General features: G+C 42.2%; 2 protein-coding genes across 3 annotated transcripts in view; one reads left to right on the plus strand and one right to left on the minus strand.

The window, feature by feature from the left end:
- LOC137632454 (CWF19-like protein 1) overlaps window positions 1–9,927 on the minus strand; it is a 164,221-nt gene extending 154,294 nt beyond the window's left edge. For both annotated transcript variants that reach the window (XM_068364385.1, XM_068364383.1), the window contains exon 1: window positions 9,772–9,927. In XM_068364385.1, the coding sequence (XP_068220486.1) occupies window positions 9,772–9,794 (23 nt within the window). In that variant the 5' untranslated portion in view covers window positions 9,795–9,927. The remainder of the gene's footprint in view (window positions 1–9,771) is intronic.
- A 150-nt stretch (window positions 9,928–10,077) lies between these two features.
- Dnaaf3 (Dynein axonemal assembly factor 3) overlaps window positions 10,078–14,915 on the plus strand; it is a 21,532-nt gene continuing 16,694 nt past the window's right edge. The window contains exons 1-6 of the mRNA XM_068364656.1: window positions 10,078–10,147; window positions 10,300–10,397; window positions 11,627–11,808; window positions 12,585–12,728; window positions 13,538–13,836; window positions 14,676–14,815. Of these exons, the coding sequence (XP_068220757.1) occupies window positions 10,078–10,147; window positions 10,300–10,397; window positions 11,627–11,808; window positions 12,585–12,728; window positions 13,538–13,836; window positions 14,676–14,815 (933 nt within the window). The remainder of the gene's footprint in view (window positions 10,148–10,299; window positions 10,398–11,626; window positions 11,809–12,584; window positions 12,729–13,537; window positions 13,837–14,675; window positions 14,816–14,915) is intronic.

The following is a 14,915-nucleotide window of genomic DNA, read 5'->3' on the forward strand; positions in this document are numbered from 1 at the left end:
CTGCTGGTCTACGCTGGCCGAAGTTTGTTCGACAAACTTGATCAGGGCTGAGAGGTCGACTATGGACATCCCCTCTCAGATCCTTCCTTACAAGAAAGGATCGACTGAGGGGGCCGGGGGTGAAGCCGTCGATGATCCTAAGGAAGACCTTCGCCTAAGGTATGGATCATTCTGCCCAACCGGGCAACTCTGCTGATGCTATGGCATAGAGGTTCAGAGACACTGAATTCGCTGACAGAGACGGCAGGCGCGATATCCTTGACTACTCACAGAGATTGTGCGGGAATGGGCATCGGGAAGCTGTCATTCGGATGAGTAACCTTAAGCATCCTCCCAGCGAAAAAACCTGCAATCCTAGAGTTCGTGAACTCCTTTTAGGACTATGCCCCCCCGGGGGAGTCTCCCGTGCCATCTGTTCCTGACAGGAGGAAACTGCAATTGGACACCTTGTCCCAGTTGTCGTAGCCGATAACTTAGGCCGACGTGGTTGAAAGAAAAGGGAGCTGGAGCCCTGCAGAGTCTGGAAGAAAGCGCCTTGGAGGAGTGAAACCGGAAGTCGATTTACTCCGCACAGCAGATGTTTAAGTCTCTGTCCTTGGGCAAAGACAAAACTCTTCTCAAGGATGGAAGGGTGTCTGAGGTCGTTGACCTCCACAGATGAGACACCCGAAGGAAGCCTTCAGTCAGTGCGTCCAGATGGTACAACATCGAGCTTGTCCGCAAGTAGATACTTAACGACGAAAGGCCAAGGTGCCTGAGCTCGAGAGGAGGAAAGTACCCTTGATCTTCCTGTAGCTTCCTTGAACCAAACCTCGGGCCGTAACCGAGGAGGGAAAGAACCTGGTAAGCTCCCAGAGGAAGAGGTAAGCAGTCACCCCTTGTCCGATGGAGAAATCTTCAACGGAAAGCCCCCCCGCCAAAAATCCTTCCAGGGCGGGAGAAGGAGAGAGTACTCGTTCAGGAGAGGGGACCCTCGAGACCGACCTCTTGGGAACCAACTTCGCCCTGGGGGAAGTCACCACGAAGTCCACTCCTCTCTTTCTCTTCAGCGTAGGAGAGACAGCCGCTGGTTTGTTACCCTGGCCGGTGAGTGCTGGTTTCATAAACCTCATTAACGCCCGTGCCAGCGGATCAAACCATGTCTGCTGCTCCAAGGACACAGAGTCCGAAATCCTCGCTAAGGTGAAAGGGATCGGGCGATCCTTTGGAGAGGACACGACGGTTCCTGCCTGAAAAGAAGGTGGGAAGAATGCTGTACTGACCTGTCTTCGTCCTGCACTACCAACCTGTGCTTGGATGGAGGTGATCCCGAGTGCCGCCTAGGAGCACGCGTCCCTGCTGCTACCACCGGCTGTGGAATTCGCCGCGAACTATGGTCGCGCGAGGGTGAATGGTCGCGCGGGCGCACAGGCGAGTGGTCGCGCGGGCGCGCAGGCGAGCGGTCGCGAGGGCGCGCAGGCGAGCGATCGCGCGGGCGCGCAGGCGAGCGATCGCGCGGGCGCGCAGGCGAATGGGCGTGACGGCGAGGGATCGTGCTGCCGCGTAGGTGAAGAAGATCGCTGGCGGTAAGCGATGGCGAGCAGCATGTGTAGGTGAATGATCGCGTGATAGGGTGCGATGGTGATCAGCATCCGCAAGAGGGCGAGCGTTCAGGGTTGTGCGATGAGGAGCAGCATGCGTAAGCGGGCAATCGTGCAGGGTTGTGAGATGGCGAGCAGCATGCGCAGGTGAATGATCGCGTGAAAGGGTGCGATGGTGATCAGCATCCGCAAGAGGGCGATCGTTCAGGGTGGTGCGATGAGGAGCAGCATGCGTAAGCGGGCAATCGTTCAGGGTTGTGCGATGGCGAGCAGCATGCGCAGGTGAATGATCGCGTGAAAGGGTGCGATGGTGATCAGCATCCGCAAGAGGGCGATCGTTCAGGGTTGTGCGATGAGGAGCAGCATGCGTAAGCGGGCAATCGTTCAGGGTTGTGCGATGGCGAGCAGCATCCGCAGTTGAGGGTCGCGCGATGGCGATCAGCATCCGCAGTTGAGGGTCGCGCGATGGCGATCAGCATCCGCAGTTGAGGGTCGCGCGATGGCGATCAGCATCCGCAGTTGAGGGTCGCGCGATGGCGATCAGCATCCGCAGTTGAGGGTCGCGCGATGGCGATCAGCATCCGCAGTTGAGGGTCGCGCGATGGCGATCAGCATCCGCAGTTGAGGGTCGCGCGATGGCGATCAGCATCCGCAGTTGAGGGTCGCGCGATGGCGATCAGCATCCGCAGTTGAGGGTCGCGCGATGGCGATCAGCATCCGCAGTTGAGGGTCGCGCGATGGCGATCAGCATCCGCAGTTGAGCTAGTAGCTGGCGAACCATGTTCCTTCAGAAGTGTTGGAGAACGTTGGCGTGCCAGCTGTAACACACGTGGGCGATCCGGAGATCGCTGGCGAGCTGATGATCGCTGACGAGCTGACGATCGCTGGCGAGCTGATGATCGCTGACGAGCTGATGATCGCTGACGAGCTGATGATCGCTGACGAGCAGAAGGCTACGCGTGGAAGCCTGCGCAAAGAAGAAGAGTCCTTGACCCCGACCTGAACCGAAGTTCTAGATCGCGAGGGCGAACGTGGGCGCACAGGGCACGTAACAGGAACCGCAGGGAAGATCATCTTGAAAGCGCTGACGAACAGGAGAGCGCTGACGAACAGAAGGGCGCGCAGGGAAACCCTGACACGCAAGGGAAGAACCCCCGTGGGGGCAACCCTTTGCCCCGAAGGGATCGTTGTCCGCCGGGAGACTGATGTCCGTCGGAAGACCGCTGTCCGTCGGGAAGACCGTTGTCCGTCGGGAAGACCGTTGCCCGTCGGAAGACGAGATTAGACTGCTGTCCATCTGCACCAAGACGGAAGATCGAGAAAAAGAAGTTGTAGGCTGCAAACGGAGATTCAAAAAGGCGCCTCAAGCACCCTTATAGGGAGATGAGAGGCCCTTACGACGAGGCGGACGGAGGGCCTTACGGCAAGGGAGGCCAACAGCAACAGCAACAGAAGAAACCTCCAAAGAGGAGTCTCTATGAGTGTACTCTCTCGCGAACGAAAGAGAAACACTTCGTGGAAGAGACTGGTCAGCCAGTGACCTAAAAGGGGCAATCCTCCGAAGAGGAGCTCCTGCAGTTGCCCAGCCCCTTGAGCGAAACTGCAGGTGCGACCGCTCAGCACCAAGAGCATAGTCGCACGAAAAAAAGGCAAGAGAAGAACCCCCCAAAAGAGGAAAAGCTCAAGCCTGGACAGGAAAAAACTTCCCTCGGAAGGAAAGTTATCCGCCCAAGGAGGCAAGCCTCCTGACTGTTCTAAAATGAACTGGAGAGCTGTCCGTCGACACGGGAGTACTACCAGTAGGAGACACGCCCCTGACGACAATACAAGGGGGGAGGCAGCAACAGCCGAATCCCCAGGACTCAACCAGACAGCTCACACCGTTGCTATATTACAGAAACGAACTAGATCGGTAACTGTAAAAAAATAAAACAAATAATATTAGTACACATTCATTCCCCCGGGAAGGCTCCGAAGAGGAATCCCGAGGAAAAGGAACAAGAATTACACAACAGGCACGTGCCCTCACAACCACTTACACTCGCGGAAGGAGAGCTGTAACCAAAACAGAATTATAACAATTATAATTATGTAACTATGTAATTATGTAATTTAAAAATGAATGAACACTAAAGAAAAAACGAAAACCCCGAAAGGAATCGTTCTACAAGCTGAAAAATTAACAACTACAATTAGATTCATAAACTAATTGAGACAAAATGTACGGCGTAGCAACCCCACCCACACGGGAAGGAAGCTACAAGGGCGTAGTAAAACATAGTAAAAGGGTGAACGACCTCAAGAGAGAGAGAGAGAGAGAAAGACCGAAGTCAAACTCGATCGCAACCCATAAAATTAGGCCGTGGTGGCCTAACTGCCGAGGCCTCCACGTAGATATCGTACACTACACACACACATCTGAAAAGGAAACTTACTTATTTCTATACTCAAATATATATACAAACATGAAAACATGTTTACATATATATTGAGTAAAAGAAAAGTAAGCGATTAAGTAAAGACAAAACAGACAATGGCTGCCAAGCGAGGACCAAGACAGAGACGTCTGTCACAGTCCGAGCCAAAAGTGAAAGTGAGTATTCACCTGTGTGTGAGGGGGAGGAGGGGTAGCTAGCTACCACTCCCCTACCCCCCCCGCTAACTAGCGCGGGGGTAATACACCCTCGTTAAATTCTAATGGCTCGCCATTTCAGCTACGCTAAAAGTAATAACCCTTTGTAAATAGCGTGGTTTGTATTTCGGTTACGGAACAACTAGGGGTTCTGAATCCATAACGTGCAACCCTAAGAGAACAACTACCTATTTCACGTGACCGTAAGGAAATCAGCGAGTTAGTGATCGGCGATAAGTTGCCGCTCAAAAAACTGGAGGATCGACTTCTTCGTAAGGAAGACAGCTGCCTCGCGAACATGATCGCTCGTTCGCGATCGTGAATGTCTACATCATATGCGTCTCGTTCGTGATCATGAGTATGAATGTCTTGCTCGTGAGCGAGAGTGTCTTGCTCGTGAGCGAGAGTGTCTCGCTTGTGATCGTGAGCGTCTAGCTCGTGATCAGGAGCGTCTCGCTCATGAGCGTGAGTGTCTCGCTCGAGAGTGTCTCATTCGTGATAGTGAACGTCGAACGGGAGGCGAGACAGACCTCATAGACAGCAAAGTTGTCAGACACAGTAGCAGTAACTGACTTCGCACTCTGACGTGGGCCGTAAGAGCTAATGAAAAAACGTAGAGAGAATTAAAAAATTTTCCCCTTCTGAGAAAAGAAGGATGATCGTAGAGCAATTGTCTGAATGGCTAAGCCTGAAGAAGGAGAGAGCGGAGACATCCGTTCTCTACCAAACAAAAGAAAAAAGTGACATGATTCACTGATCCGTGAGTAGATATAGTTGGCTGGATAACCCCCTGCCAACCCTCTACCGTGGTTAGATAGGGTTGCCACCTCGCAATTAAAGTCTAATGGCTACCTTCCAGCTTTGCTGAAAGAACATCCACATAAATAACGTAAGGTTTGTTAGTGTGGAAACAAATGAGGGGTTAACAAGACTTCCCAAAGAACCAGCGCTACTTAATGCCGCCAATCCCTTGTGCCAGGCACCAAGGAATGAAGCTGCAATAATTGACACCTTGGTCCCAAGGAGTGAGCGCCAAAATTATCTACCTAGTCTCATGTCAGGCGACCACTTACAGGACCAGGCCCAAAGGGGGAGCAACAGGGCAATCAACTGGTCTGGTGGCAAGTACGAATGGGTGAAAACATCATAATCCAATGACACCGACCCAGACAGTAGCATTACTTAATACCACCTACCTCTTGAGAATACAGACGCCAAGAGGAAAGAGGCAGGAAGTATATGGCAAAACATTCCCAAGGAGTGAGTACCTGGATAGACCGTCAATGGAATAGCCTCAGTGCTTAAAGAAAGCCAAAGATTCCCTAAAAAATAAATAAAAGCCGTCATCCTTTTTCAATATACAGTAGAAATTTTTAAAAGTATTTGCATAGGTGAGTGAGTATATTTTTGGATTTCTTGGAACCAATAATGTTTACTAAATGTATTGCAAATACAAGAGCGTTATTACCATTATTGCAGTCATCCAAGTCGGAAAGAACGCAAGATTTTGGTGGATAGTATACTACTGTATATGAATAATGTTTCATACATTTAGGTAGGACCAAGGAACCCAAAGCAGCCAGGTTACCTTAGGTAGGATATATGCCTGTAATGTACATTCTAAAAGAAAAAACAAAGGTCATGTTAAAACAGAAGATTTTTGGGTATAATGACTACAAATTTGGTGACAAATTTCTAACAAAAATGTTACGGTAACGGGGAGAAGGCCACCCTAGGGATTGTAAGAACACAGCACCTTAGGTCAATTAGGCTAGTACATAACACTATAATTTCCTGAGAACACCTGAAGCAGACTGCAGAACAACGGACACTCTACTACTATAGGGAAAATGAGATTAAAACTACAGTATTATCTACATTATGTAATGATAGATGTATCCACTAATCTACATCCAACTTGGGGGTGATTTTAGGGTTTTACTGTAGTGCATTACAGGGCAATGTAACCTAGGAAAACAACTACTTTTTCTTATAGAAAAAATTACGCTCTCTTCGAAAATGACACTCGTTCCCATCGCAAATGAGTGTCCTACGATGATGGGGGACCCCCAGTGGGAACTCAGGGTTTTGGGTGGGGAAAACATACTGGGGAAACGATATATAATCGTAAAACAAGCCTTTTCTTCTCTATACATTACCTTCTTGAATATATTATAATCGGAGGAAAATACAACACAGTATAACTGGATAAACTTTGGAGGCGCCGTTGCAAAGATTATTTCCTGAAAAAATACAGTAACCAGTGCTGCCAACATCTGATGTAGATCAAATGTTAGCATTCCATGCTAACATTAGCACCGATCTGTTCGTGCATACCAGTTTTCCGACTGCGCAAATATCCGTCCCCCTGCGCAGAAGCTTTTCCCCCTCCAATTACTCGTTTTATTATTGTATAATCATATCATTTTATATTCCCATTCAATATTATTTATCATACATTTCATTTTACCTTCCTATAATGGGTTTACTGTACTACTTTGGTTATTCCCTTTTCTCTCCCCGGTTTCACATAAATACTTCCTCTGGACTAGTTTCCTTATCCAGTTCATTCATGGTAAAATCATCTCATTTTATATTCCCATCCAATATTACTTATCATACATTCCATTTTATCTTCCTATTTTGTTTTTATTTCTTTTCTTTTGTTATTTCCTTTTCACTCCTCTGTTTCACATAAATACTTGCTCTGGACTAGTTTCCCTATTTAGTTCATTCATGTTTACCCTCTAGTCTCCTTTGTTTTTCCCTTAACCAATCACGAACCGATACGTATTCAAAGTTTACACAAGGGGGTTGTCTACTGATATTTCTCTAACCCCCCTTCCTTTATCTCTTTGAGTGGTCTGTTCATGCCCCTTCCTCCAAATCCTTTTCCCTTGTAACCTTTGTCCTAGTAATGTGTGCGTCATTTCAAGTGAGATTTATTTTTTCGTATTTTGCGATGGAGGAAGTTATAGAAACTTGTAACGGCTGCAGTATTCCGTACCTAAAAGCAGTTGCTAAATTCCATGGTGATTTTTATCATTCTTCAGCCAATGTTGATTATTTCCTGAAACCACACAACGTAATTCCTCAACTCTTACAGTGCCCCAAGTGCCGTTCTCTTTTATCTTATAGGAAACACATTCACGTGTTTTATTGTAATTCTGAATCCAGCATACCTAAAACTAAGAAGAAACGTCATTGTGGTTATACCGTTACTTCCTATAAAGGTACATTTTTGGGGAAAAGTCGTTTACCCCCATGGAAGATATTATTTGCAAACCACTTTTTGCATAAACATTCGGACCATGAGACCCTCATGGATGGTATCGACATATCCTCGAAAACTAGTGTCGATTGAAGAAGTTTCTGTTCCGAGGTTACCGAATACTTCTTCGATAATCAAGAGGCGATTGGTGGTGATGGAGTAACAGTTGAAATAGACGAATCTCATTTTTGTAAAGCTAAATACAACCGTGGTAGACGTTAAGTGCCATATGGGTCTTTGGGGTATTGAATGTGAATCAAAGAAATTTTTCATTATCCCTTTAATTCCCCCCCCCTTTCTACTAAACGAGATGCTGCTACTCTAATTCCCCTCATTCAGAAATATATCAAACCTGGTAGTGTTATTATCAGTGATAAGTAGTTTGCATACAACTCTCTTTCGGAAATTGGTTACGAACATACGTCTATTAATCATTCTGAACATTTCGTTGACCCCCTAGACCCAACCATCCATACTCAAAATATAGAACGGCTCTGGAGAGAAGTGAAGGAGTGAGTTCAGAGACCTGGAATGAAGACTGAATATTTCAAGCAATGTTTTTCCAGGTTCTTTTTTACCCACTACTATCCAGAACATACGTTACTGCACCACTTCTTCATTACTGCCAGTCGCCTCTACCCTCCTATACAACAACAGCCAATGGACCCCCTTGACCCACAAGACCCCGATGCCCCTCATCCATCCACATCCCAGTCATAGGAGTTAAGTCGTCAGTCTCACCCTCCTGTGACCCACAAGTTTCGTAGCCGTCTTCATAAAAGTAAGTCATTCCTCAATAGTCATTATATGTGTTTTGTGACCGGGGTACTTCTAGGTCAGGTTAGGTGGGTTTGTTAGGTTCTGTGCCCTTTTTGTACTTTTTATATATTGCGTAAAAGTTATATGGAAAAATTATTTAAAATACGTATGGAAATATCTAGCATTGCTACCGTTAGTAATGTCATCGCGTCGTTGGTAACTCTGTGTACCATACGTCAATGTTGGTATGAATGTGTATCAGTGGTAACGATGCTAAAGTTATCGTTCGCAGTACATTCGTAAGAGAAGTGACACCGTTGAACAATTGCTTATATTCAAATATTTTAACTCAACATATATGTCAACAGTGATAATATTTAACCATTTTAACAGAAAATGTGTTTTCCTGTAGGAAATAACGTGATTCAACCGGCTTTCCCCTTCATTTCATCCGTAATAACAGCAATCAATTCGTCAACTTAAAGTTATCCGAATTGGTTGATCTGTTTGGTTGCGGTTGAAATGAAGGTCAAATTCGGTTAAATCACATCATTTACTATAGGAAAACATATAATTTCTGTTAGAAATCACACCCTGCAATACAATACAAATTTACCGAATTTAGTTTACTGGGACATGACAAACTATGAATAAGGTAGTCTAAAGGGGAGGTCACACAGGGGCATAGCCCTAAGGTAGCTAAGTAGTTAAGGATATGATTCCTAAGTTAGGTTAGGTGGGAAACCTTAGGAAAGGCATTCTTGTGTTTGTAAAATGTGATCTTTCAGTCTGTCCAAAAAAACTACAAAGGTTCCCCAAAAAAGATTTGTTTATTCATTACAATATACACAAGGCTACAGGATAGGCCAAGCTGATTTCTCTTTTCCTGAAAATCAATTCTTGGCAATAGGCCTATGTCTATTGCCAAAATCATGTTCTGCCAACTGATACTTAAATGCCACATTCAAATACATTTGGTAAATCTATGTCCTATCACTAGTAACGAATGAATCCTAAAGTTCTACCCTAACCCACCCTCATGTCATTTATCATTGGGGCTTCTCCCCAACAACAAGACCTCAATTACCTAACCTAACTGGAAGTGAAAAGCAGTTTTCGAGAGCCTTTGTATATCAGCGGCCAGTTCCTCATGCGTTCATTAAAGATAGATATCAGCTAAGCTCAATTTTCCTTCCTAACCTAACCTACAAGCCGTGTCCTTACCTACTTACCTAAAGGGGGAGGGGGCACATACAGGTGGCTGCTTTCACACATACACCCCCGTTGTTCGACCTCATAGCATATCCAAATATATATGACTGGTGTACTGATAATTTTATACCATATCATTGAGTAACCAATAGCTTACTAGGGCTGTGGGCATGTGATACAGTCAGAGAGTTTAGGCTAAATCATGGTCTCAGGCTAAGAGATAAGGATAGGCCTAGAATACACATCGGACTGAACCAGCGACCAACTACACGTGCCGTAAACTTGAATAAACTATACTCGGTCGCATTACAACTTACATCTTTTCAACTCTGTCACTCATTTTACATAACAGCAGAAATCTTTATGTTGACAGGTCTGGATAATCTGAACAATTACACTTTTAAAACATACACAAACTTCGCACGAGTTGGGATATAAACGTTTCCTGATTGGTCACTCCTATCCAACTAAACGCTGATTGGTCGGCGACTCGGTTACCATAGCAACGGAAGTTGTTTACACCAGTAGCGTTTATTACAACGTTGAGGATTTGCTACATTGTTTATTGAGTGTATTAGTGTCTATCACTGTTATATTCGAGGGATTTTTTTTTTTTTCAGAAAATGCATGGCCATGGACTATTTAATTGGTGGGGATTCTCACCTGCAGCTGATCTTCTTAGTTATTCTGATCGTAAGTTATTTTATTTAGCTAGAGATATTTTCGTTTTACTTATTCACTGCTACATTGTGTTCTTGGTAAATGCCATCGAATAATGGCAAAATTAGTCTGTGTTGGTCTAAAAAAAATTACGTAACACTTGCAATTTGTTTAATTTATGACAGACAACGACAAAGCATATCAGATTCTCATTGTGGGAGCTGGAGACCATCGGCATTTGCTTAGAATGTTAGCAAGGAAAAAACACGGGACTAAATTAAAGGTAAGGTTTTTATTTACCATTTTATTATTATTATTATTATTATTACTACTGCTACTACTACTACTACTACTACTACTACTACTACTACTACTTCCTAAGCTACAACCCTGGTTGGAAAAGCAGGATGCTATAAGCCCAGGGGCCCCAACAGGGAAAATAACCCAGTGAGGAAAGGAAACAGGGAAAAATAAAATATTTTAAGAACAGTTACAACATTGAAATGTTTCCTATATGCAGTGAACTATAAAAACTTTAACATAACAAGAAGAGAAAATAGATAGAACAGTGTGCCTGAGAGTACCCTCAAGCAAGAGAACTCTAACCCAAGATAGTGAAAGACCATGGTACAGAGGCTATGGCACTACCCTAGACTAGAGAACAATGGTTTGATTTTGGTGTGTCCTCCTAGAAGAACTGCTTACCATAAGCTAAAGAGTCTCTCCTACCATTAACAAGAAAAAACTAGCCACCGAACAAGTACAGTGTAGTAGTTAACCCCTTGGATGAAGAAGAATTGTTTGACAATCTCAGTGTTATCAGGTGTATGAGGACAGAGGAGAATCTGTAAAGAATAGGCCAGATTATTCGATGTATGTGTAGGCAAAGGGAAAGTGAACCGTAACCAGAGAGAAGGATCCAATGTAGTATTTAAGGCAAAGGATTAATTCTAGGCCCCAGTTTTGATAGGCTAATGAAAAATATTTCTATTGTTCAAAACATTGCTTCATGAAATTCCATATAAAAATGTATTTAAGTAAATTAACTTAAATTTGGTAGCTTAAATAAAAAAAAAATACTACCAATGGCTCTGATTTGATCACTAAAATAAAAGGCTTTTATCATCACCTTTTTTACATTTCAGTAACCCATTTAGTAATATCATTAAACAAGCTCATATTTTCATTTCGTGTCGCTTTAATTGGATCTTTAATGAATCCTCAATTTTGTATTCAAGCAAGATACTGCAGGTAATAAGAAAGGTTCCCGGTCTAAAAAATATAGAGCTATGAGGAACTACAAATTTGATTTAATAATAATAATAATAATAATAATAATAATAATAATAATAATAATAATAATAATAATAATAATAATAATAATACTAACAACAACAACAACAATCTTATTATCACCACTATTAATCATGATAAAAATAACTAACTTTTAGTCATAAAATCACAATAAAACACATAGCTCCGTCAATATTAATGATTGGCATATGTTTACAGATATTTGTTCTAGAGGCTCATGTGGAAGTATATGCAAGAATAATTCTATTGCTTGGTGTATGTTTAAGGAACGGACTGGGCCTTCAAGAAAGAGCTACTCTCCTCCTCGATCTGTGGGGAAATTTGACTCTGCGGCCCATATCGAAAGACTATCTCGATAGCGTTGCTCAAGAATATGCAAGGTAAGGAATGAATTATAACTGCTTCCATTGTTAGTTGGTGAATCATCACTGATCGCAACTTATTGAATAAAAAGTTAATTAAAGCCATGACACAAGACTCTCTTGACTATTCTTAAAAGGAATGCAAATCAGAAGCAAATAACGTAAAAAGCCAATTCATGAGAGGGAAATAATGTATATTCATAAGTCTCTAAGATAATAGAAGTGCAACGTTGAGAACATGCATTCCATAAAACATATTAGAAATTAATAATAAAAATATCAATGGAATACTGTACATTCATACAATCCTCCCCCCCCCCCCCCCCTTCCTCAATGTTCAGATATATTCTTCACACATAAGTTTTCCAAATTAAATTCACTTTTAATCCTTTCTTTATTATTAAAGTAGGATAGTGCCATCTTACGCTATTTACGAGTGTTACAAAACGATGAGCAATTATTTGAATATAAACGTATGCTTTTACCCTACAACAAACATTTATAAATTATTAGCCAGGCAACAATAAAGTCAATTACACGAAGTATCCCTTTGTCTATTAAGTGTATTCTTTCTAATCACTATCTTTAAAACTATCTCGCATAATTTCCTAAATTAATTCTAAAATAGATATGTTAATGAGACATTGATATATATTCAAGAAAGATTTCATATATTACCCATACTTACTAATAATCCAAAGCAAATATAATTTTGGTACGTTTTATCTCTAAAGAAAAATGTAAAAAGTAACTTTTAAGTATAAAAACTGACATTTAACTATCATGGATCAAAGGGACATAACGGATGCCTCCCAGTATGACCACTTAGTGGGCATAGTTGCGGCATCTAAGCTCAAATACCGAGAAAGGGACGCCATGGATGACGTTTTCAGGAGTTGGTACAAACTGTCTTCGGAGTACGACCCGACACTCGCATGGTAAGCAAAATATCACTACAACGTTGAGTATGGATGCTGTATCAAATCTGGCATATAAAGTCTGGTGAAGCCATGCAGCTGCACAATAAGTTGAAAGATGCTGACAAGCAAGATAGAGGGAAGGAAATGGACAGGGAGGCAAAACAGTCATAAAATGCGGGTGCAACTGGGGAACGATAGGATGCTGCAAATACTCTAGTAAATCATAGATTGCATTCCGTGAGGTACACTGGAAGCATTATTCCCCTTCGAGGAACAACACTAAGGCCAGAGATTTTGCCCCAACCTTTGTGCTCATATACCTTTAAATAGATGTATAAGTTTATTAAGAATTCAAAATCAACGAGCTTTTTTAATTTGCAATCAATTTTCAGAATGCTTGAAGTAACATTTTAATCTAAAAGCAAGTATTGAACATTAATAACTTAAATAAAAGTTTCCAAGTCAATGAAAAATACAGCAATTTTCAATATTTATAAAACATATTCTGTTGCAACCTTCATTTTCAAAACTAATTTGTTTACCATTAAAATAGGGCATTGAAAAGACGTGACAATTATAAAGATTATCAATATTACCTAAAAATATCATACATTAAAGATAAATGATAGATATTAATAAACAATGGCACAAAGAACCCTGTCATAAAATAAGCATTTCAGGTAATGCGACAACATTTTCAAAGCTAAAGTTACTAACTTTTCCATTAACAGACAAAAGAATGATATTGCTACAATGACTACTACTAATGAAGCACTACTGGTATTACTTTTACGCTTGGATGGTATATTGCCCTTTAACAATTTTAGGGATGTTCGGTTACGGCAACTCCTGAAGAATCGTTATGACAACAGAAGAGCAGATGCAGATTGGGCTTGGCACATGAGGCTATCTTTTCGTCTGGACAATTTCAGCCGTTCACCAACAGCTGACACAAAAAGGCCTAACAACAACAAAAAAATTATTGCAACGCCAGAGAACAGAGATGGATATGTAGGCATCTGTTCTGGATGGGGAAAGGAATTTTTGGAATGGAGGCACACCGGCCACGCATTTAACCTGGCTATGCAGACCAAATCTTGTGTTCCAAACACATCTCTGGCTTCAGGTAACTCCTCATAATACAGTTTTTATTTTTTCAAAAATTAAAGATAAATTGAACCTTTTTTTCTGATGCTAAACCAAGAAGTGCAACTTTGAAAAAAATAATGCAATGTCAAAGTGGGTTTAACTTAGTATTATTTTAACTTGTAATGCCCCTTTCAGTGCAATCAATCTTGCAGGCAACATAAAAAGTTCCAACTTTAAAAAATGGGGGATTTAAAAGAAGCTAAAAATAAACATAATTTCTTATCTTTGTTATTATTATTATTATTAATTGCTAAGCTACAATCCTAATTGGAAAAGCAGGATGCTATAAGCCCAGGGGCCCCAACAGGGAAAATAGCCCAGTGAGGAAAGGAAACAAGGAAAAATAAAGTATTTTAAGAACAGTAGCAACAATAAAATTTACATATCCTTTATAAACTATTAAAAACTTTAACAAAACAAGAGGAAGAGAAGTAGATAGAATAGTGTGCCCGCGTGTACCCTCAAGCAAGAGAACTCTAATCTAAGACAGTGGAAGACCATGGTACAGAGGCTATGGCACTACCCAAAGCTTTACCGAGGTTTCTTTGCGGCAGCTCCACTATTCACTTTGGCAAAAAGCGATGAGTCTGATAGTCCTTTTGTTATGGTTAGGATCACAAGAGGGTTAAGGACATATTTTGATAATAGTCTAGATCAAACCAGTTTTCATAATAATGGGAATTTTTCCACTCGATATCTTAGCTGAAGGAAGATAGCTAGCAAAATCGTGGTTCTTTTTTCATACAAATTTCATAATATAATAAAATCTTCTCACACTGACATTTTATGTATATGGTAATCATTATATCCTTCCAGTGGCTGTATTCTCTGTGGGTATGGAAAAGCACAGAAGGCTTGGTTATTGGGGAGACCTTCTGACTGGGCCATTCCCTGCAACTGCTCTGGCTTCGACCAACATTGAACTTGCTAAGCTTGAGAATGGGCGAAGTAAATATGTAAGTACATGACCAAATTATTCTTCACAGTTTAGATCATAGTTATTGTTATCATTATAACTAATTATGCTATTACAAAATTATGATAATAAGGTAACAA

This window comes from Palaemon carinicauda, chromosome 41 (genome assembly GCF_036898095.1).
Source record: "Palaemon carinicauda isolate YSFRI2023 chromosome 41, ASM3689809v2, whole genome shotgun sequence".
NCBI lineage: Eukaryota > Metazoa > Arthropoda > Malacostraca > Decapoda > Palaemonidae > Palaemon > Palaemon carinicauda.